The sequence below is a fragment of the Culex quinquefasciatus genome, chromosome 2 (genome assembly GCF_015732765.1).
Source record: "Culex quinquefasciatus strain JHB chromosome 2, VPISU_Cqui_1.0_pri_paternal, whole genome shotgun sequence".
In the NCBI taxonomy this organism is placed as follows: Eukaryota; Metazoa; Arthropoda; class Insecta; order Diptera; family Culicidae; genus Culex; species Culex quinquefasciatus.
In genome coordinates, this window is record NC_051862.1 from 179,381,653 (window position 1) to 179,403,106 (window position 21,454).

General features: G+C 38.7%; 2 protein-coding genes across 2 annotated transcripts; one reads left to right on the forward strand and one right to left on the reverse strand.

The window, feature by feature from the left end:
* Nucleotides 1-503: 503 nt before the first annotated feature.
* On the reverse strand, nucleotides 504-11,350 carry LOC6037000. Its single transcript, XM_001846913.2, has 6 exons — nucleotides 10,380-11,350; nucleotides 8,476-10,320; nucleotides 1,895-2,141; nucleotides 1,504-1,828; nucleotides 1,288-1,433; nucleotides 504-1,231 (listed from the first exon to the last, which is right to left on the reverse strand). The coding sequence occupies exons 1-6, from the start codon at nucleotides 10,966-10,968 to the stop codon at nucleotides 955-957; spliced, it is 3,429 nt and encodes a 1,142-aa protein (XP_001846965.2). The 5' UTR covers nucleotides 10,969-11,350; the 3' UTR covers nucleotides 504-954.
* A 7,354-nt stretch (nucleotides 11,351-18,704) lies between these two features.
* Nucleotides 18,705-20,793, forward strand: LOC6036999 (tubulin gamma-1 chain). Its single transcript, XM_001846912.2, has 3 exons — nucleotides 18,705-18,946; nucleotides 19,010-19,212; nucleotides 19,274-20,793. The coding sequence occupies exons 1-3, from the start codon at nucleotides 18,898-18,900 to the stop codon at nucleotides 20,384-20,386; spliced, it is 1,365 nt and encodes a 454-aa protein (XP_001846964.1). The 5' UTR covers nucleotides 18,705-18,897; the 3' UTR covers nucleotides 20,387-20,793.
* The last annotated feature ends 661 nt before the right edge of the window (nucleotides 20,794-21,454 follow it).

Sequence of the window (21,454 nt, forward strand, 5' to 3'; positions counted from 1 at the left end):
TTGTCAGGTCGTTGAGGAATTTTCGGCCAGCTGGAGGCAATACTCTCCAAAAGCTCGAAGTTCCACATTTTGAAGTATCATGTTTTTCAATTTTGTGAAGCAGTTGGAACCGGCTTGGAGCGATATGGGAAACGAGCCTCCGAAACGGTGCACTTTGACTTCAATCAAACCTGGATGAAAGTTAAAGTTCCGGAGTCTTCCGCATTGTACGACAAGCGCCTGCTTCAAGCTGTCGTTTTACCCAACCTTCTACTGACGACGCAAGCTTGATATGCTCTTTTTGTGGACTTGCGTGAACCAAAAAAAAAGACATTGTTTAGCTTTTGAAAATAAATCATTGCATGTTTATTTCTCATCTTCTCACATCTCGATACAAACAGTAAAGTTTTTTTTTTATTTTATTAAACCAACCGCACGGTTTTCAAATCTATACACTGTGAACAATAAGCGTTTCATTGCGCCTGAAACTCGACACACATATTTCGCGGCAAATTTAATTGTTCTTTTTTTACAATATAATATATCTCTGTATTTTTTAGATGTCCTCTTCATTATTTCTCGTCCTGCTCTATCAAAAGTTATAAACAAAAAAAAAGATTCTAACGACTACGTAGGGGTGATTCCGTCCAAATCCAAACCAAGCGCGCGCCACAATCACAATGTAAACTTTGTATGAGTGAGTGGGTGAATACATTGTAACAAATTGTGAGAAATATAAAATAGGGGAGGGGGCACGAAAAACTACACAATAATTGAAAACGTGTCCTTCCTCGTCGAGGAAAATGGTGTGTTGTAGAAGCTAAAACACTCACTAACAATAGGTAATACGGCCTCTAAGATAATATACAATGTTATTGCCTAGGACGCGAACCACCGCCGCTGAGGAACTGAACTGAAACTCGAAAAATTATAAAAACTAACGCAATTTGACTCGACACGTGTGATTCGGCTCCTCTATCTACATGCGAGCAGGTACTCGTCGACGGTTTTGAGCTTGATGAACTTTTCGCTGACGAGCACGAGCTGGCGCGGTTCCGCCGGGTGGAGGAAGATTTTCTCCCGCGCGGCCACGCAGTCCCGCGTCACGCGCCGCCCGTCCGGACCCTGCAGCCGCTGGTGGTTCGTGACGCACGTCGTGAGATCATCCAGGCTGAGCGCCAGCAGTTCGCCGCTGGCAAAGGTGGCGCAGTGCAGGCTGGCCGCGTTTAGCGTTGACGATTCGCACAGGATGCTGGAAAAGGGTTAGAATGGGAGATTTTTTCTTTTAAAAATTGAGCGATTTCTCACCTTTGTGACTCCAGTGCGACCTCATAGCTGTGGACCAGATGCCAGGAACGTTTGCCCATGTTAATACCGAGTACTTTGACCAGTTTACGATGACTGTTTCCGCTGGGCGAAGGACACAAATGTACCACGAAGAGAGCGCTCTCGTCCTATAATGCAAAGCAAATCTCATTACAAATCACCCTTCTACTTCATCACCCATAATCCCAAACAACTCACATTCTCCGTGTGCACGTACGTGGCCAGCGGCACCTGAATGTCCATCTTCAGGTCCACCGTAAAGACCAAACAGCCGTTCACCGTGTTCCAGATGGCGATCGTGGTCGCGCCCAGCCCGATCAGCTTGTCGTCGGTGCACCGCAACCCTGTCACCTTCTGCGTGACGCTCGGAAACTCCCGGATGCTGGCCAGCGTTTCCAGGTCCGGCGTCAGACTGTACTTGCACAGTCCCGTCCGGTAGTCACTCTCCGACAGTTGCTCGTGCCAACACAGCATAAAGTAGCGCGAGCGCGGCAGCGGCATAAACAGAATGTCCGAAATTTCACTGCAACAAAAAAAAAACCCAAAATCAACAACACTCAATCAAGAAGACAAAACCTATCAAACCCACCTCCGCACGCTGTCCAGCTGAAGAGACTTCATCCGAAGCACCATCCCGGAACCGTCTTCCTCGTCGGCCTTGTCGCCGTTCTCGCCCTCATCATCGTCGGCCAGATAGTAACAGTTGACGTACATCGATGCTAGGGGACAGGTCCGCGCGTCGTCCTCGTCCAGGTTGCGAGCGCGTGGTTCCAGATAGAACGGTTCGTTCTCGTTGAAGCCCAGCCGCTGGGAGTTGGTCGGGTCAACGTCGGAATCTGAAAAATGGTGAGATTTTTATTAGATTTGGTGCACAAGCTTAGATGGTATTAATTACTAATTAGTATGTAAGTTTGATGTCAAAAATACGTAGTGATTTTTATTTATTTTATTTTTTTCAAAGACCTTCCAAATTTGGATGAACTAGAACTAATCTAATCAACTGAAAACAAACTAAAATGTATTTTTCTGCATTGATAATCATATTTAGCAGCTTTAGACTGATTTAAAATTATTTTTTTAGGAAACTTCGATGTACAGCACCGAAAAACTTTTTGCATTAGGTTGGAATCGAAAATTGATTATTTCAGCAACACATTTTTTGGGTCCCTTTTATGGTCCCAAACAACCAAATTAGGGAGCGATTGGTTAAGCTCACGATTGGCGCAAAGCGAAACAAATTTGAATGGAAATTACAATGGGAAAACCTGCATTTTCACATTCATGTTTTATTATTTAATGAAACTAACGACGTAGAAGTATAGCCCTGGATGGGGATGGATAAATTCTCAAAAAATAAAAAAAATCATCCTATGGTTTAATTTTTTTTTTTTTTTTTTTTTTTTTTTGCGGATCGAGGTGGGATAGCCAGGATCAAGTCAGTCCAAGTCCGGTTGTGTAAAGGAACGGTAATGGTCGTGTCAATCACATGCGGATCGCCTGCACTCCATGGGAGCGGGGATTGAGGACATGATTGGGTAGGTTAAAATGAGATTGTGTTTGTGAGAGTATGTAATCGTGTAATGATGTAAATATGCTAAATCGAAACTTCGTGCTCAATCGCCGCCCCCAATGTTCATTAAAAACCCCATTCGCACAAGCTTCCCAAAATCAGTGCTGTAGGTTTGAACTGTCGTGACTGTTAAAACCTATAGAACTGGCTCCAAGGAACTCGAGCAAACGGGGTACACTATCCACACACCAACGGACTTTTACTACGTGACCTAACTGTTCCAACAAAAGCAAAATTATTAAAATTAATTCATATGTTGAGGTTTAAACTCAATCAGCAAAGGTAATTATTTAACAGAAGCAAAGAAACACTCCTCAGGCAAAATTTTCCCACATAAAAAGGTCGAAACTTATATAAAATGGTTTACAGTATTACAGTTCCCTGTCCTGTCACGTTCGTCAAAAGTCTTGTCAATATTTCTGAAAATTAAAGTGGTTAGTGTTGCAGTTAATCGTATTAAACATGACCAGGAAAGGCAGGCCTGTAATACGATTATCATGCATGAGAACTTAGCTTTAAAGAGGACGACTCCGCAACCGCCGTCAGATGTCCTCGATCACCTTCGCCAGTATAAGTCGCAATTGGCCAGTAACGAATTTGTCCTGGTCGTTCTTTACACTTGATGGCCTTGATGGCCTACATGCCCTGGCGATCCCCAAGTTGAAGTTTCAATCGCTTACAGCCGCATACGGAGCATCACGTAGACGCTGTAGTTTCTCATCGTGCTTTTAGTGTTCATCTTCCTTCCTTCTGGTGTATGATGCTTTCTTTTGCTGTTCACGTTTTAATTCATGGCTGCTTGTATGATCTGGAACTGGTTCGAAAAGAACAGAACAAAAAGGACAGCAGTATCTTCCGAAAAAAAAGACTAACATAAAAATGACAACAATAACATTTCGTCGCGCATCGTAGCTTATCGTGTGAGTACTCGCGCTAGTACTACAGAGTAGAAGCACTTTCCATCATGTGGTGATCTGGTCCGCGTGAGCGCTTTTCTTCAAAGAGGTCGTTTTGTTCTTAAGAGAACATCTTTGTAAGCGTTGCCCATAGGATAGCTTACCGTTTTGAAGACTGCTGAGGATCCGGATCCCTTGCAGCCTGTCACTACAGTTAACTCATCCCTTTATCCTCCATCCGCCACCCGGAGGCACGCGCCGTAGGGCTGCCAAAATCCTGACGACCCACAGGACCTGGGAAAACCAATCTTATCGTCCCCAAGCGTAAAGACTTTAAGACTAGCTTTCATCACCAAAGCCCACGGAAAAAATCATCCTATGGTTTAATTAAATGCATAATTCACAGATACAAATAGTTTTCAATTATAATTTCTCAATAAACCTAAGTTTTACAAACAAATATTAAAAAAAAAACTTTTTGCGGTATGTAGGTATGTGCCTCAGAATTTAACAAATATGTATACCGTTAGTTGAGCCCAGAATGCTTAAAAACAAAAAATTAAAGATGAAGGGATTATAAACTGTTTTCTTTTGATTGCACTTCTCATTTCACAGAAAAAAAAATTAAAGTTGATTCGACCAATTCTCAACGTTTTCGCAAGTCGATTGTAGTTTTTTATTTATATAAACTTTGTCTATAGATTTTTCCAGTGTCCAAATAAGCTCTACAATATTTGAAAATCCGTATTTTGATCGATTTGGTGTCTTAGGCAAAATTTGGAGGTTGTGATTAAGACTTTTTAGTTAAGTTCAAAAATATGCACAAAGAAAAAAGTCACACATTGTCCCAAATACACAATAATTTTTAGATAAGCAATTCTCCTCGAATTTCGTAAATGATTTGATTTGGCTCAAAGTTTGTGGGGGTATTTCCCATGATTAAAGACTAATTTTGCATCATTGGTTCACCCAATCCATATAATTTTGGTACGTAAATATTCGAAAATCAGGAATTTTCTGATCGTTTTAGAGTATTCGGCAAAGTTGTAGATATAGATGAGTATCATTTAAAAAAAATGGACACTGATATTTTTTAAATAAGCATTTTTTACTAAAATTCAACTTCCCAAAATCCAAACCAAAAAACATTCCACCAAGTTGTGATTATTAGGCCGTTGCAAATATTTTTCAAAGTTTATGTCGCCCCCCCCCCCCCTTCAAAATCGGTCGGAAAAATCAGGGGGCAAAAAAAATATTTTTTTTAAACTTAAAAATTTCAAGCGAAATAGAAGTCTAACCAACTGAAAACAATTAGAAATGCATTTTCCTGCATTCAAAATCATATTTAACATGTCTGGGATCGATCAAAAATATTTTCAATTTTTGTGAAAATCCAATGTACAGCACCGCAAAATTTTTTTTTCGGCGAAATAAAAAATCTCTTCAATACATGCATATTTTTAACACTTATGATTGGAAAACAACTGGGCAGGTGTAAAATACATTTTAAAACACTTTTTTTCATTCAAATGTTGAGACCATGGCTTGTAACCCCCCGCCTCTACCCCGAGTCTTGATCCCACAATTTTCAAAATGTTTTTTACGAAAAGATCAGAACATTTAAATAAAATATTATTTTTATCGATGAACTTTGAACCATTTAATTCAGAGATTGTGGCATTTAAAAATGAGGGACTATTTGGGTAAGGCTTTGAAAACATTCTGTACTTTTGGATTGTAAATCGATTTTACATTAATAACTGTAGTAGGTCATAAAAGCATTGGTAGGATTTATTTCTTTTAACAAAATTTTAAAATCCATAAAAAAATCAAAAGTTGAAAAATACGGATTTCGAAAAAAAAATGTTAATTAAAAAAAATCGGCAAATATGTTTTTGCGTGTATTTATTGTCTTCTTTGCGAAGACACCATATAGATCAAAAAATTCTCTAATTACAGCCCAGACTCGATTATCCGAATGCCGAAATTTCACTTCGGATAATCGAATCCTAATTTATTTTTAGTTGTTTTATTTTTGATTGTCGAGCTTAAGTATGACACCTAAACTACTCTAGAATGATTTATAATTATTAAATCCAAGATGGTGGCTAAAATGGCGGTTATGAAATATTGAAAATATGCATTTTTTATTTAACAGGCAGTTAAGCCACAGAGTAACACAGAGTTACCAGGTTACCACTGCCTCTTGATTTTTGGTTAAACTTGGTGGTACATCGCAGGTACATCACACGCCTGCTACCAGCAAACCTTATAGAGCCAACTGGACTGGACTGGACACTCTGGGTTACTCTGTGGTTAAGCAGTCAAATTTGACTAAAATGGGGTCGCAGAACTCGATTTTGATGTTTAAAGTAATAAAATATAAAAAATCCGACTATCCGAAGTCCCATATAAACCTTCGGATAATCGAGGCTTTGTAGAATCGAGTCTGGGCTGTATACTGCCCACCATTGGAAAAACGGCTAATATCCACTATTGGCAAAAACGAGATATTAGCACCAGGTGGTAAAGGATGTTCCAACGCATCTTCTGAAACTTGAATTTCATTGAAATATTGATCCTTGCACTGTAACTTGGATTTGGCCCGCACTTTTCTCTCGCACTTTTGACAACAAAATTTCAAAAAACTAGGCAACCAGCAGTTGTTTATTTACATTTCCAGTCGCAGTTTTCACCAAACTGGACATTCGCACTTTAAAATTGCGATTGACAGGTGAGCAACATCGGCTCGCTTTGATCATTTTTTGAGAAAATTAAAATTTCCTAAGCCAGCTTGACAAGTCGCAATAGTGCGATCGATAGCAATAATTTAGTGCGAAGTCCAAGTTAGTGAGAATTGCGCAATAGTATTTAAACTTGGCTGCCGATGGGAAAAATCAAACGGCTAGTATACCACTCTTATGGGAAATTGCCTTGACGGTGATTTGATGACAAACACAAAAACGCGTTTTTCTCGGAATACTTGATTTGGCATAATAGCCGCATTTTCAATTATGGGCAGTATAATAGCCTTCCAAAAAAAAGAAAATCAAAAAATAAAAAAATCGTGATTCTTAGTGTTTTTCAATAAGCCCTAATTTTTCTATTGACGACACTTGAAATCTATAGATCCCGTTTTCAATGTCAAAAAATGAAAGACTGCGTAATTTTCTCATCTCCAGGATTTTTTTTCGGAATTTTTAAAATTACGAATACTTTTCAAAGAATCTAATTCATAAGTTTTAGACTATTTAAAAATATCAGTCAAGATTTTGAAATTTATAAAAAATATATTTTTTTTAAATGAAGAGATATTTCGGTTGGTAAAACGCATCAAAAATGAAAAAAAAAATTATTTGTGTTAAAAGTGAAAAACGTACGGAAAATTAATATTTGTACGTGAGGCCTTTTATCTGATAAGTCCTAATAATAACCTACAACTTTACCGAATACACCAAATCGATCAGAAGATCTTTTAAAAAAATAAAAAAAAGATTTTCAATAATTTTCATAGCATCTTTGTATAGATTTCCTCATAATTTGTGTGGAAAACCCATTTATATAAAATGGCTTATTTGGACATAAAGAATAAATTTAAAAAAATGTTTCATCGAAATGAAAAACTACTAAATTAAAAATTACAAAAACAATCGAAAAACTGGAGTATTGCAAAAATTATTTGCGGCGGCCCAAAAAAAGTAGTTAAACTATTTATTCCGTGAAAAATATGAAGTTTTTGTCCACTAAAACAAAACATATTAACCCTCTAACGCCCATGGTTGCACCAGAGCACCAATAATTTTTCACTTCTTATTGAAATTTCTCGAAAAGTAATGAATGAAATGATCTCATTCTTCCTGCACAGTGTTATTTAAGATGTTTACTGCCGTTCGACGCATAATTGTCCCATTTTCAAAAAAGTGCAACTGAGAAAAACGCGATTGAAATTTTTCGACTGATTTCTGTGTTTCTACGCATAATTGTCCCGTGGGTTCCTATCCACCTTATGTGTCCCTAATCGCCCCAGTTAGCAGTTTATCACAATTATTTGTGATTCTCTTGCTATACAACAGGTAAACAAGACATAATGCTCAGTAAAACTAATGATTCCGTATAAGAAAATACTTGGTGGGACAATTATGCGTAGAAGTTTAACGATGGGACAAACAGACTTGGTGTTGTTTTTAAAGAGTTTCCGAACAAAGTACCAAATTTTATGTGTGTTTCTTAAAGTACACGTCAAACTAAACTTAAAAATGTCATGAAGTCAAAATCGTCCAAAACTGACATGGGACAATTATGCGTAGAACGGCAGTGATCCTGTCTAAAATTTCATTTCATTTTTCTATTTTGATTTAACCCCTTCCCGCCCAGAGCAAAATCAAGATTTTTTACGGTTTTCCTTGCCATTCTCTACAGATTTGACCAAATTGGATGGAATTCAAATTGGAGGCAGTAATTTACTGTAATAGCAGTCTTTCAGAATACATCAAATTAAAAGTGCGCTCTAAACTAGGGTATCAACCCTATATAAATTTGATATAGGTTATGTTTCGGTTCCACGAGTTGCGTTGCTAAAGAGGAAAAAATCTAACCAAAAAAGCTATGTTTCAGTTCAAGTCCGCATTGTTATCCGCATCCGGCTATCAAACAAAGAAACCTCCAACCGCCTATTGTTCTTCCCCGATCCCCAAGGTCACTCACCCGTTTGCGCCCTCTTGCACTGCCCCAACAGCCGCAACTCCTGGCTCAACCCGAGCAACGCCGCCAGCTTCGAGCAGCCCCAAAAGCTGACCAGCTCCTGCTGCACCACGACCAGCTTGTCCACAAAGTAGTACACCGCCAGCACTTCCCCGTTCGCCCGAACCAGCGGATTCTTCATCGTCCGCAACTCGTTCGGCACGACCGCCGCCGCCGTCTCGACGCGCTTCTTGTGCTCCGCCGAGGTGCTGCTGCTGACGGCACTGTCCACGGAGACGCGGGCCCGCGTCCGGGCGACCACCAGCTCCGGCTTCGGTTCCGGCGTTCGCGATTTCTTCTTTTTCGCACTGAGCAGACTCACGAAGGACGCCTTCTTGCGGATCTTGCCGTTGCGGAGCGAGCTTTGCTTCATGATGAGCCGGCGGTAGCTGCTGCGCAGGTTGGACGCCACGACGACGATTTTCTTTTTGTTGCGCGGTTTGCGCACTTTGTAGCGAAGTTTGCGCTCTTTGCCGTACCGCTGCGAGACGCGATCGTCCGAGCGGCGTCGTTCGGGTTGTGGTGACGTTTCGGCTGTTTGCAAACTCAGCGGTGACAGCACGACGACGGCTACTTTGTTGTCGGCGAGACCGCGTTGCTGAAGAGCTTTGAGATCCGGCCGGTAGGCTGGGTTGTTGCGGCGCAGGTACGTGGCGAATTTGTCACTTTCCGCGTCCTTCCGGCTCATGAGCTCTACGTACGGGTCTTGGGGGCGGTTCGCTTCTTCGGTTGCGTTGGTTGCACGATGAAATCGAGTGGGGAATTTGTGGTAGTTCTTGCGGCACTGGATCATGCTTGTTTTGTCAATTTCGGGATTAATTTGGCTCCTCCGAAAATCCAACTCTTCGCTCAGGTGCAGCGAGGGTGAGGAGCGTTCTCCGGTGGCCAGTTCTTCGCCGGTGCGTCGCTTCTTGATGCTGGCACGTTGCTGCTTGGCGGCTAGCAAACTTGGGCTGGCGCTCGTTTCCGAGTCCGTGCTGCTTTCGCTGCTGGAGATGTGAATTGGACCGTCCATGGGTCGTTTGGCCGGTTTGCCGGAATCTATTTCCGCCACCGTTGGTATCGAGTACAGTAGATCTTCCTTCGTTACCCGCCAGTGCTCGATGCGATCGTGCTGGGACATGGCGGGAACCTGCTGGTTGATCCGGTCCAGCAGCAGGTCAAACTCCGTATCTTTGTTCGCCCTCGAAGATCCACTTTGCTCGCCACCGGGTTGCTTGTTGCAGCCCGAGCTTGAAACGTCCCAGAACGAGTTGGCCAATGACGAAGGATTGACCTGCGCCGTCGAGCTGTCCGAATCGCTCAGCGTACACTGCTCATCGACTTCGACCTCCTTCTCCGCTTCACAACCTTCCGGGATCAACGCCGGTTCGTCCTCCGCCTCGGACAGCTCCATCCGCGTATCTTCCTCATCGAACGCCTCTTCGTCCTCGTCGATTTCAATCGTCAACACCTTGCCCTCACCATTCGTTGTCATCGCCGGAACTACGTCACTGCTGCTGGTAACGCGCGGAGTAGCGGCCACCTCCGGCGAGTTCAACACCTTCCGACTCACGAAGCTCTCCATGACCGTGGTCGTTGTGGTATTGTCCAGACAGCTCGGTCCGTCCGGGTACGTGTCCGCAGATTCCGTTTCCGAGTCCGGCTCCAGATCGATCACGCCGAGCAGTTTGTACGGGGCGTTGTTCTTTTCCCGGCGACGCTCCCGACTCGAGCTGCCGCTACTGGCCGTCGTGGCCGTAGTCGTGGACGAGGGTTTCTCCACGGAACGGCGAATGATGCGCTTCTCGTAGTGGTTCGCGGTCATCACTGGAAAAAATAAGAGCGTCAATACCTGGAGAAGAACTCTTACTCCAAGTCAAACTCACCAATCCTCGGTTCCGTACTGGTCGGTCGACTCTCGCCAAAGATACTCGCCACGGGCAGCATTCCCGGCGACGGTGGCGTGTCCAGCACACTGCTGCTAAAGTAGTTGTCCCTCAACGGATTGCCCGGCTTCTTATTGTACGATCGGTTCACGATTATCCCAGCCGTCGCCGAACTGCTGTGCATCTGGAAACTCTCCCCCGGCAGCGACTCATCCAGCGGACGATACTCATGAATCGACCGCCGCACCAGGCTCCGACTGTGGGCATCTCCGACCATCACCGGACTCGATGCCTCCATCTGAACCGGCACCACATGAATCCGGTGAGCGGACGGGAACCCCCGCAACAGTTCCTCCCCCCTCACACTATCACTCTCCACATCATCTTCATCATCGTCCTCCAGTTCAATCGTCGGAATCGCCTTCCGCGAACCATCCTCTTCCTCCCCACCACGCAAATTTACCTGACTCAAATCCCACTCCGACACCGTCCCGGGAACCGTCATCGAGCTCTGCGCCCTCGAATTGTTCAACTGTGAGTTCTTAATCTTAATGCGGTCCCAAATCGACCCTTGCACCGGGGAAAACATCGCACTCTCCCCAAATCAACCCCCGGCAACTTGCAAAACCAAAACAAATCCGTCGTCGCCTGCCTGCTTAGATCCAAGCAGAAAAGGGCGACGTGCTTTTCTGCAGTGAGCTCATGACAGCCGCTGCGGCAAACAAAACTCGAAAGGATGACGAAAAATTTCTACACTTTCCCCCCTCACGCAAATCGCGAAATTCCACCGACCACAACCGTGAAAGCACTCCGCCGAAAGCGTCCCGTGCACTACCCGTCCGGATGCGGCCAAAATCGGGCCACGAATTGCGGAATCGAAAATCTTCGGAAGTTTCTTCCTGCAACAAACACACGATTAGAAAAATGATTTTCTGCTGCTGGCTGATGGCCTTGCAAGGATGGTACGCATCACTGCGACGAGAAAAAGGGGACTGTCAAAAGTGACAGTGCGTACAACATGGCGGACGAAAAATGGTAATGTAAACAATGAAAAGGGGTTGGCGTTTGCTGGGTCATTTGGGGTGAACTTTTGATTTTTGTAGTTTACTCAATTTTGGGTAAAGGCACAAGTCTAGAGTTTTTTTTTTTGAAAAAGTCCTATGATCATATGAAAGACAATAGGTTAAAGGTCATTAAAAAAAAACCTTTGAAGTGTTATCAAGGCCCGATCTCACGCCCACACAACGAAAAAAACTGTTTTGTTAAAAAGATCGTTCGTTGGATTAAAAGTTCGCGATAGTGAATATTCGTAGAAAGCTAAAAAAAGAAGTAAAACGTCGGTCCATTTGCGTAAAAGAGGCTATGGATGACTCACCACACATAACCTTCGGACGCCTTAAAATGAGCAGAAACTTGCAACAGAGACCACAAAAGACCCGGGGGTCGTTAGAGTGGATTGCTTTGCTTTGCTTTTTTAGAAAGCTAAAAAATTTCAATATAAAAGTAGAAAAGTTTTTGATACTACCATGCATTTATGGAAGGAAATCGTTATATCTGTCAAAGTTTTTTTCTTTTAATTTAGAAAACTATATTTTATGTCAAGAACAAAACATATTGTTTTGCTGCTAAAGGCTAGTATGCAGATCGGAAGGAAAAGGGGCCAATAAACAGCTTTACGAACAGCAGAACAAATGAGAGGGAGCGATTTCTTGGGGCTTTTCTTCACCCTCTCTGATTTGCTGGCGCTGCCGCTGCTGCCCATTTGATTTTTTTCTTGACCGGTTCCTTCCGAAGTGCGCATACCGCTTAAACATTGAAGATTAAATTTTAGGTGCGCAAAAACATGATTTAAAATCACGGGGTTGGGCACATGCTTCATCCGTAGCGCATTTGGATTAACTCTGGTAAATTTACGTAAATACCGTAAATATCGAGGTAAATATGGATGCACGAAGAATGACGAGACAATTTCAAAAGGAATTTTGATCAGTGTGGGTTTTGACGTTTCTAAACGTCATTGTCAAATGTCACTTTTAAGAATGTTGTGTAAATTTTTTGATCAAAATTCGGATGGGACCGCTCTGCAGACCGACCAGTTACGGGTTCCACGACGCCCTCGCCATCGGAAAAAGCCGTGGAAAAAGCAGAAGCAGTTCTCCCTCAACCGGTTCATCTACAGCAGGTTTCTTGTCCCGTGACATACGCAGCTCGATCGACTTGTCCTCAAGGGTTACCGCCATCTCACTTGCTGGTGCCTTACTGAGTCCGGAACACGCACTAAATTCAACACAAAACGATGGAAAATCCGGATTTACTACGACGAAGCTGCTGCCCCTGGAAATTGCCGGATGATAACAGAGCGCCAGCGAATCTTCCGGCCGGGAAATGTAATAGAGACAGAATGATTTTTTTGTTTGTAAACAATCAGCAGTGCGCGCGTTTACCTGTCATGTGAAAAAACACTGAAATAAAATTCTTAGAAGAATAGTGTATGCACGTAAATATGGATGCACATACGGATCAACTTATGAAATAAATGCAATATATTTGGAGTGACCACCTCGTGTTTAAAATACTAAAAATTAAAAAGCCTATAAAATGTTCCAGTGAATATTTCAGATTTTTGATAATCTCAAATGTTTGTTTTATTTTATTGTTTTGGCAATAACTGCAGCGTCCCAACAAATTTGAAATGAAAGTTGGTGTTAGAATTCATCAAACAACACAGTTTTGACAACTATTATAGAACTTATATCCAAATAATTGATAAAACTCGATGATGTGTCCGAGTTTCGACGTTGTTTACAAAATTATTTACTTAATTATTAATTTATATTTGACAATTTTAAATGATTTATGAAAGACTGTCCTGTTAAATAGTTCAAATTCTGAGCTTTTTTTTATATTATTGTTCTATTCTAGGTTCTATCATATAAAATAGTAAAACAAATATAGGAAATTTATACACCAAAATGTTGGAAATATTTTATCTTATCCGAATCCAGCATGAGTTTTATAAAAATGTTAATTTTGAAGGTAATAAAAATTACGCTGCTTGTTCATAGGTGGTGACCTGTGTCTTTTTGCGTTGCTTTGCTGCAAAACCTCTACTATTATTCTGCATTTTATATGTTTGTATTTTCAAAATTTTCTAAGGTAGCCTTACAGAAGGCCATAACCTTGCTTGAAAATGCCCTAGGTTACGTCCTATAGAAAAAATGGGTCAAACAAATTTCAGCATTTTTGTATGACCCAATATAATCCCTAGACACGGTTTTTGTCGAGGTTTTTGTACTTTTGTAGTTATATGTATATTTGTACTCTTTTAATTTGTATTTTTGTATTTTTGTATTGTTTTATTTTTGTATTTTTGTATTTTTGTATTTTTGGATTTTTGGATTTTTGTATTTTTGTATTTTTGTATTTTTGTATTTTTGTATTTTTGTATTTTTGTATTTTTGTATTTTTGTATTTTTGTATTTTGTATTTTGTATTTTTTGTATTTTGTATTTTTGTATTTTGTATTTTTGTATTTTGTATTTGTATTTTTGTATTTTTGTATTTTGTATTTTTGTATTTTGTATTTTTGTATTTTTGTATTTTGTATTTTTGTATTTTGTATTTTTGTATTTTTGTATTTTTGTATTTTTGTATTTTTGTATTTTTGTATTTTGTATTTTTGTATTTTTTATTTTGTATTTTTGTATTTTGTATTTTTGTATTTTTGTATTTTGTATTTTTGTATTTTTGTATTTTTGTATTTTTGTATTTTGTATTTTTATTTTTATTTTTATTTTTGTATTTTTGTATTTTTGTATTTTTGTATTTTGTATTTTTGTATTTTGTATTTTGTATTTTTGTATTTTGTATTTTGTATTTTGTATTTTGTATTTTGTATTTTTGTATTTTTGTATTTTGTATTTTTGTATTTTGTATTTTGTATTTTTGTATTTTGTATTTTTGTATTTTTGTATTTTGTATTTTTGTATTTGTATTTTGTATTTTGTATTTTGTATTTTTGTATTTTTGTATTTTTGTATTTTGTATTTTGTATTTTTGTATTTTTGTATTTTTGTATTTTTGTATTTTTGTATTTTTGTATTTTTGTATTTTTGTATTTTTGTATTTTTGTATTTTTGTATTTTTGTATTTTTGTATTTTTGTATTTTTGTATTTTTGTATTTTTGTATTTTTGTATTTTTGTGAAGTTTCGCTAATTTCGTTTGGCTCTGTGATATAAATTTGGTTTTTCTGATGACCAAATTTGTTGCCGGAGACTGGCCATGATGACGTCTGGCTGCAAAAGTGTCGACGAAGAGAAAGTGCGAGAGTTACCGACGCGAGTGTGTGAGCAAGCGTGCGAATTTGACGTTTGCTACCAAGAGAAGTAATCGACGAAGAGCAAGCAGCAAGCCGATCAGCAATCCAGTCTTGTAGGCTGGCCCGGCAGCAAGCAACACTTCTATTCGGGTGAGAGAGTTCTGTGTTGTGGGAGAGGGTATGGACGGGAAGGGAAAGAGGTGGGGGGAAAATCGCTGACCGCACAGAGCCTGCTTTGTGTGATCGGCTAAGGAGCGATTGCTCTCGAAAATTAACCCTTGATAATCCAATAGTTATTTTTCAGTTTTTTTTTGTTGCGATCTTTTAACGGGAGGATCAAATCAACTTACTGATTTTTTTTTTTTTTTTAATTTATACTGGCGGTTTATTTATTTTTGACTCAAGTTTAAGGATCCCCCTTAAAATTTGTGTTTGTCTCTGAGCGGATAAGAACATAAGACTCGCAACACGTTATTTTTCTTTCCTGTGTTGAAAATCTATCCGTGGAATTTACGTTCATAAGCTCAGGTCGGCGAAATTCAAAGTCTTTTGAAACCGTGTGGTTAATTTTGGTTAGCATGAATCCTTTTTGGTTATGTTAGTTCAGTAGGCGGTCAAGTCTATAAAATTAAATATGAATTTGACAGTTCGTTCAAGGCTAGGTCGCGATCGTCATCTCATTGTGTGTGGTTTTATTGTACATACTTCTTCGGGTAAACATCTGTGATTCAGTATTGCCCTTGCTGGCTGTCCAAGAATGAATTCTCTTAATTTCTTTTCTTCTCTTCTTCATATTTATTTATTTGAACTATCTCAATCCTCGTTAAACTATTCTACTCAGTTATTATGGTCTTACAATCTCTTTATTCCGCTCTGCATTATTTCAATTAATAATTAATATTTTTCAGCTGGTTATGAAGGTAATTTACTATATTAAATTATGTTCTTGATTATATTCATTAATTATATTACATTTTATTATATATATTTACACAACACAATGCAAAAATGAACCGGAGCGTTTGGTACGGTATGTCCACGCATCCCTCCTCCCCTGTAGATTCTGTGGAATGTGTTCCGTTCACAGAATTCTCTCTGCGGCTCAACGTAGTAGGGCTGGCCGCTTTAATTTTTGTAATGCATTTTCGGGTGTTCTCGGATGTATTGCAATTATTAATATTGACAAGAAAAGTGCTTGGGGTGTAATCTAATCACAAGACTTTCCAGCATGCTTTCATCGGACTGGCTACGTTTGTGTTAGATTAGATTAGCTTAGATTAGATTAGTAGACTTTTCGATTGGTCGCTGTCGTTTGCATCCCCCTATTCCTTTCTCCCTTCCTTCTTATTATTGTTTACGTTTGTTTTTTATGTCTCAGCATGGTATGAAGGTAATCTATTATATAACTCATGGTAAATCGAAAAACTTTGTTATGCTTATTTATTATTACATTGTTTTGTATTATATAACAAAAATATTACATGTTATAAATTCCACTTAATATCTATTCATTCACTATAAATCCTATTTATTGTAATACCATATAAATCATTATCCAATGCTTTTTCCTTCATCCCATACCCATACTATAAACGATCAAATTGCATAAACTAATGACACTTAAAATTTCAGCAATGGAACCATGTAAACCATTTGTCCATTAAAACAATGTTATTTGTTTCACAGCTTCCTGGAATCAACTTTAAATTTTTCTACTTATTTGTATTTATTTTTCTACTATAATTTTCATATTCCCTCTCCTACACCTTTTCCTTTATCCTACAATTCCTCAATATCAATATAATCAAATTGCATAATCTAATGAAAATTGCAACTTCAGCAATGGGACCGTCTGGAGTACTTGATTTTTAATAATAGTTAATTATTTTGCAGCTTCCTGGAATTATTTTTAAATTCAATGCTCAATTGTATATAACTTTTCAATATATGATTCATTTTAATCCTAATCCGATTCCTTTATCCTACCCTTCCCCTATACTAGATATGATCAAATTGCAAAATCTCACAACACTTACAAAAACTGCACATACAAAACACACACCACATCAAAACTGATCCGGAGCGTTTGGTACGGTATGTCCACGCATCCTTCCTCCCCTGTAGATTCTGTGAAATGTGATCCGTTCACAGAATCCTCTCTGCGGTTAATGCAACGCAGTAGGCCTGGCCGCTTTTATGAGTGTAATACGTTTCGGGGATGCTCGAATGTACTACAATCATTAATATTGACAAGAAAGAACATGTGGCGTAATCTAATCACATGTTCTTCCAGGATGCTTTCTTCGGACTGGCTGCGCTTGTGTTTGATTAGATTAGATTATTAGATTAGATTTTGTATTTTTGTATTTTTGTATTTTTGTATTTTTGTATTTTTGTATTTTTGTATTTTTGTATTTTAGTATTTTAGTATTTTAGTATTTTAGTATTTTAGTATTTTAGTATTTTAGTATTTTAGTATTTTTGTATTTTTGTATTTTTTTATTTTTGTATTTTTGTATTTTTGTATTTTTGTATTTTTGTATTTTTGTATTTTTGTATTTTTGTATTTTTGTATTTTTGTATTTTGTATTTTTGTATTTTGTATTTTTGTATTTTTGTATTTTTGTATTTTTGTATTTTGTATTTTTGTATTTTGTATTTTGTATTTTGTATTTTGTATTTTGTATTTTTGTATTTTGTATTTTGTATTTTGTATTTTGTATTTTGTATTTTGTATTTTTGTATTTTGTATTTTGTATTTTGTATTTTGTATTTTGTATTTTGTATTTTGTATTTTAGTATTTTAGTATTTTGTATTTTTGTATTTTGTATTTTTGTATTTTGTATTTTGTATTTTGTATTTTGTATTTTGTATTTTTGTATTTTTGTATTTTGTATTTTTGTATTTTGTATTTTGTATTTTGTATTTTTGTATTTTGTATTTTTGTATTTTGTATTTTTGTATTTTGTATTTTTGTATTTTGTATTTTTGTATTTTTGTATTTTTGTATTTTTGTATTTTTGTATTTTTGTATTTTGTATTTTTGTATTTTGTATTTTTGTATTTTTGTATTTTGTATTTTTGTATTTTGTATTTTGTATTTTTGTATTTTGTATTTTGTATTTTGTATTTTGTATTTTGTATTTTGTATTTTATTTTACTTTGTATTTTGTATTTGTATTTCATTTTTGTATTTTGTATTTTGTATTTTGTATTTTTGTATTTTGTATTTTTGTATTTTTGTATTTTTGTATTTTGTATTTTTGTATTTTTGTATTTTGTATTTTTATTTTTGTATTTTTGTATTTTTGTATTTTTGTATTTTTGTATTTTTGTATTTTTGTATTTTTGTATTTTTGTATATTTGTATTTTTGTATTTTTGTATTTTTGTATTTTTGTATTTTTGTATTTTTGTAGTTTTGTATTTTTTTGTACTTTTTTGTTGTACTTTTTGTATTTTTTTTTGTATTTTTTGGTTTATTTATTTTTGTATTTTAATTTTATTATGTTTATTTTTGTTTTTTTTTGTAAATCGATCTTTTTAAATTTTCTTAAAGTTATTTTTGGCATGATTTTGTTCTGTTTGTTTTTCTAATTTTAGCTTTAATATTAAATAAATACATTTTTGTAATAATGTTTTGTGGTTTTTTTTTTGCATTTAATTAAAATTTTCGTTTTGTTTGCATATTTCTTTATTTATTATTTTTTTTACTTTAAAATATGTGATTAATTGTCACGATTGTAATGGTTCTCTGTCACTTTTCTATAGTTACATCTTAAATTTAACACTTTTTTTCAAAAGGAACATTTTTTGTTTTGTTTTTCTAATTTTTTGTTATTTTTTTTTTTGCTGAATCTTGAAAAAATTAAAAATCATTTTACCTAATTTTTTATCTATTTTCTATCATCGTACAATGCGTTACCAATTTTCAAAAAGGGCCCAGTAAACATCCCAACCCCTCGCCCGCGAGCTGTCACCGCCGAATCGCGCGTAACGTCAACACAGAGCCACCCATTCGTAACGACTTATTCAAACGCAAAAAGTCAAGCATTTTCCGCGCAACTTTTTCTGCAAATCGTGAATTTTATGTTTTCCGTAAATTCGTCGCAAAACTCCACTCACAAAATCGCCACTTTCGTGGCCGCGCCTAGTTGTGTAAAGTGACCGTTTCCTCCAGCCAAGTAGGACCGCCAGCATGCCGAGCGAAATCATCACTCTCCAGCTGGGCCAGTGCGGCAACCAGAGTGCGGTTCTTGTTTTTGTGGGTTTTGGACGGAATCTTAATGTACTTTTTCTTTGTTTTGTAGTTGGGTTTGAGTTCTGGAAGCGGCTGTGCCTGGAGCACGGCATCTCGCCGTCTGGCGTGCTGCAGGACTTTGCCACGGACGGGATCGACCGGAAGGATGTGTTTTTCTACCAGGCGGACGACGATCACTACATTCCGCGGGCGGTGCTGCTGGATCTGGAGCCGCGGGTCATCCACACGATCATGACTTCGCCGTATGCGAAGGTAGGGTGGTTGGTTGTTTGATTTGGTTTTTGGTTTATTTTGAAATATGTTTTTCTTGCAGTTGTACAATCCGGAGAATGTGTATCTTTCGAAGGATGGTGGCGGAGCGGGAAACAACTGGGCTTCTGGATTTAGCCAAGGGGAGAAGCTGCATGAGGAGGTGTTTGATATCATAGATCGTGAGGCGGATGGCAGCGACAGTTTGGAAGGATTCGTGCTGTGTCACTCGATAGCCGGTGGAACCGGTTCCGGGATGGGGTCGTACATCATGGAGCGCCTGTCGGATCACTTCCCGAAGAAGCTGGTCCAGACGTACAGTGTGTTTCCGAATCAGGACGAAATTAGCGATGTCGTCGTGCAGCCGTACAACAGTCTGTTGACGCTGAAACGGCTGACGAGCTGCGCAGATTGCGTGGTCGTCCTAGACAACACCGCGCTAAACCGGATCGCAACGGACAGGTTACACCTGGAGAATCCCAGCTTCACCCAGATCAACACGCTCGTCTCGACGATCATGTCCGTCAGCACAACAACTCTGCGATATCCTTCGTACATGAACAACAACCTGATCGAACTCATCGCCCCGTTGATTCCAACTTCACAGCTGCATTTCCTCATGACCGGTTACACTCCGCTCTCGACCGACACGGACACCGTTAGCGTACAAAAGACCACCGTGCTGGACGTGATGCGGCGTCTGCTGCAGCCAAAGAACATGATGGTCTCCACCGGCCCGGACAAGACCAACCACCACCGGTACATCTCCATCCTGAACATCATCCAGGGCGAGGTCAACCCGACCCAGGTGCACAAATCGATCCAGCGCATCCGCGAGCGCAAACTCGCCCAGTTCATCAACTGGGGACCGGCCAGCATCCAGGTCGCCCTGTCCCGGAGCAGCCCGTACGTCCAAAGCACCCACCGCGTGTCCGGTCTCATGCTCGCAAACCACACCAGCATCTGCTCTCTCTTCGAGCGCGCCCTCAACCAGTACGATAAACTGTGCAAACGAGGTGCCTTCCTCGATCAGTTCAAGCGCGAGGACAAATTCAAGGACGATCTGAGCGAATTCGACGAAAGCCGCGACGTCGTGGACGCGCTCGTGCAGGAATACGAAGCGGCCACCCAGGCCAACTATCTCAGCTGGCACGCGAAAAAGGCGACCGGTGAGTAAGCGCCCGAGAGAGTCTTCCCCGTATTTGAATCGTTGTGCCAGATGATGTTACAGCATGTTTTCCTATGTTCAATTGTTGCGCACAAAAATGTCGTCGCCACCCGTCACAAACTCCAGTTATACGCTTAAAAATTTTGCCTGTCTTGCTCTCTCTCTACCTTGAAGGTAGCAGGGGAACTCTCGAATAAACTAACCAAGCACAAATCTTGTGTTTTTCTCTCGGACTGGAATCTCTTAAATCGCAAATGTCGCCTAGGACTTACCGAAAGTGAAAAAAAGGTGCAAATTAGAGGGAGAAATGATTAGCAAAGAAAGGAAAAAGATCCCGAACGAATTTGAGTCCGGATCTAACGATGACGCACCTGTGCATGTTTCTAATAAACAATATTATTAATTTAGAATGGAGAGTTGTGTCAACCTTTTGTGTCTCAATTCCGGTGGTGTATCACATTTCCTTAAAAGTTTTCATTTAGTTTAACAAAATATTCTTCTTTCATAAGTTTTAGATTTCCCGTCCACGATCACACTATGTGAAAAACAAAACAAAATCCAAGCTAAAATTGAATTGAAGGGGTGATATTGGGTCATACAAATTTGGGATAGCCACAAAAGGCGATAACTCAATAGGCTAGATCTCGAAAGGCGTAAATTCACAACGCGAAAAAGGAGACTCATCACGGTAGGCGAAAACTGTCAAGAAAAGTTGAAAGCCCGGTTTGATCGCGTGTGATCGGGTGCACTTGAGGTTCTTGGAGGAAAAAAAATAAAAGATTAACACATTAAAAATTAAAAAAAAAAAAATTAATGTCAGAACTAATTCTTAAAACTTTAGAAATTTCAAAAATTTAGAGCTTCACATCTTTTATTGTTTGTGAAGCTTTTTACATTTTAAAGTTTTTATTTTTTTATGAATGGAAAAATAAAAAAAAAACAAACAAATATAAAAATCGATGCCTATAATATATCGTAACTTTTTTATGAGTCCTAAAATTTTTAAAATTCATAAAACTATTAAAAAAATCTGAAATTCTTGAATTCTTAAAATTCTTAAGTTCTTAAATTCTTAAA

Bases quoted from the DNA above. Each gene is read 5' to 3' on its own strand.
- LOC6036999 (XM_001846912.2), top strand. From the start codon at position 18,898: ATGCCGAGCGAAATCATCACTCTCCAGCTGGGCCAGTGCGGCAACCAG. The intron at 18,947-19,009 runs GTGCGGTTCTTG...TTTGTTTTGTAG, and splicing joins GGGCCAGTGCGGCAACCAGA to TTGGGTTTGAGTTCTGGAAG. The intron at 19,213-19,273 runs GTAGGGTGGTTG...TTTTTCTTGCAG, and splicing joins TGACTTCGCCGTATGCGAAG to TTGTACAATCCGGAGAATGT.
- LOC6037000 (XM_001846913.2), bottom strand. From the start codon at position 10,968: ATGTTTTCCCCGGTGCAAGGGTCGATTTGGGACCGCATTAAGATTAAG. The intron at 1,434-1,503 runs GTGAGTTGTTTG...TTTGCATTATAG, and splicing joins CGTACGTGCACACGGAGAAT to GACGAGAGCGCTCTCTTCGT. The intron at 1,232-1,287 runs GTGAGAAATCGC...ACCCTTTTCCAG, and splicing joins GTCGCACTGGAGTCACAAAG to CATCCTGTGCGAATCGTCAA.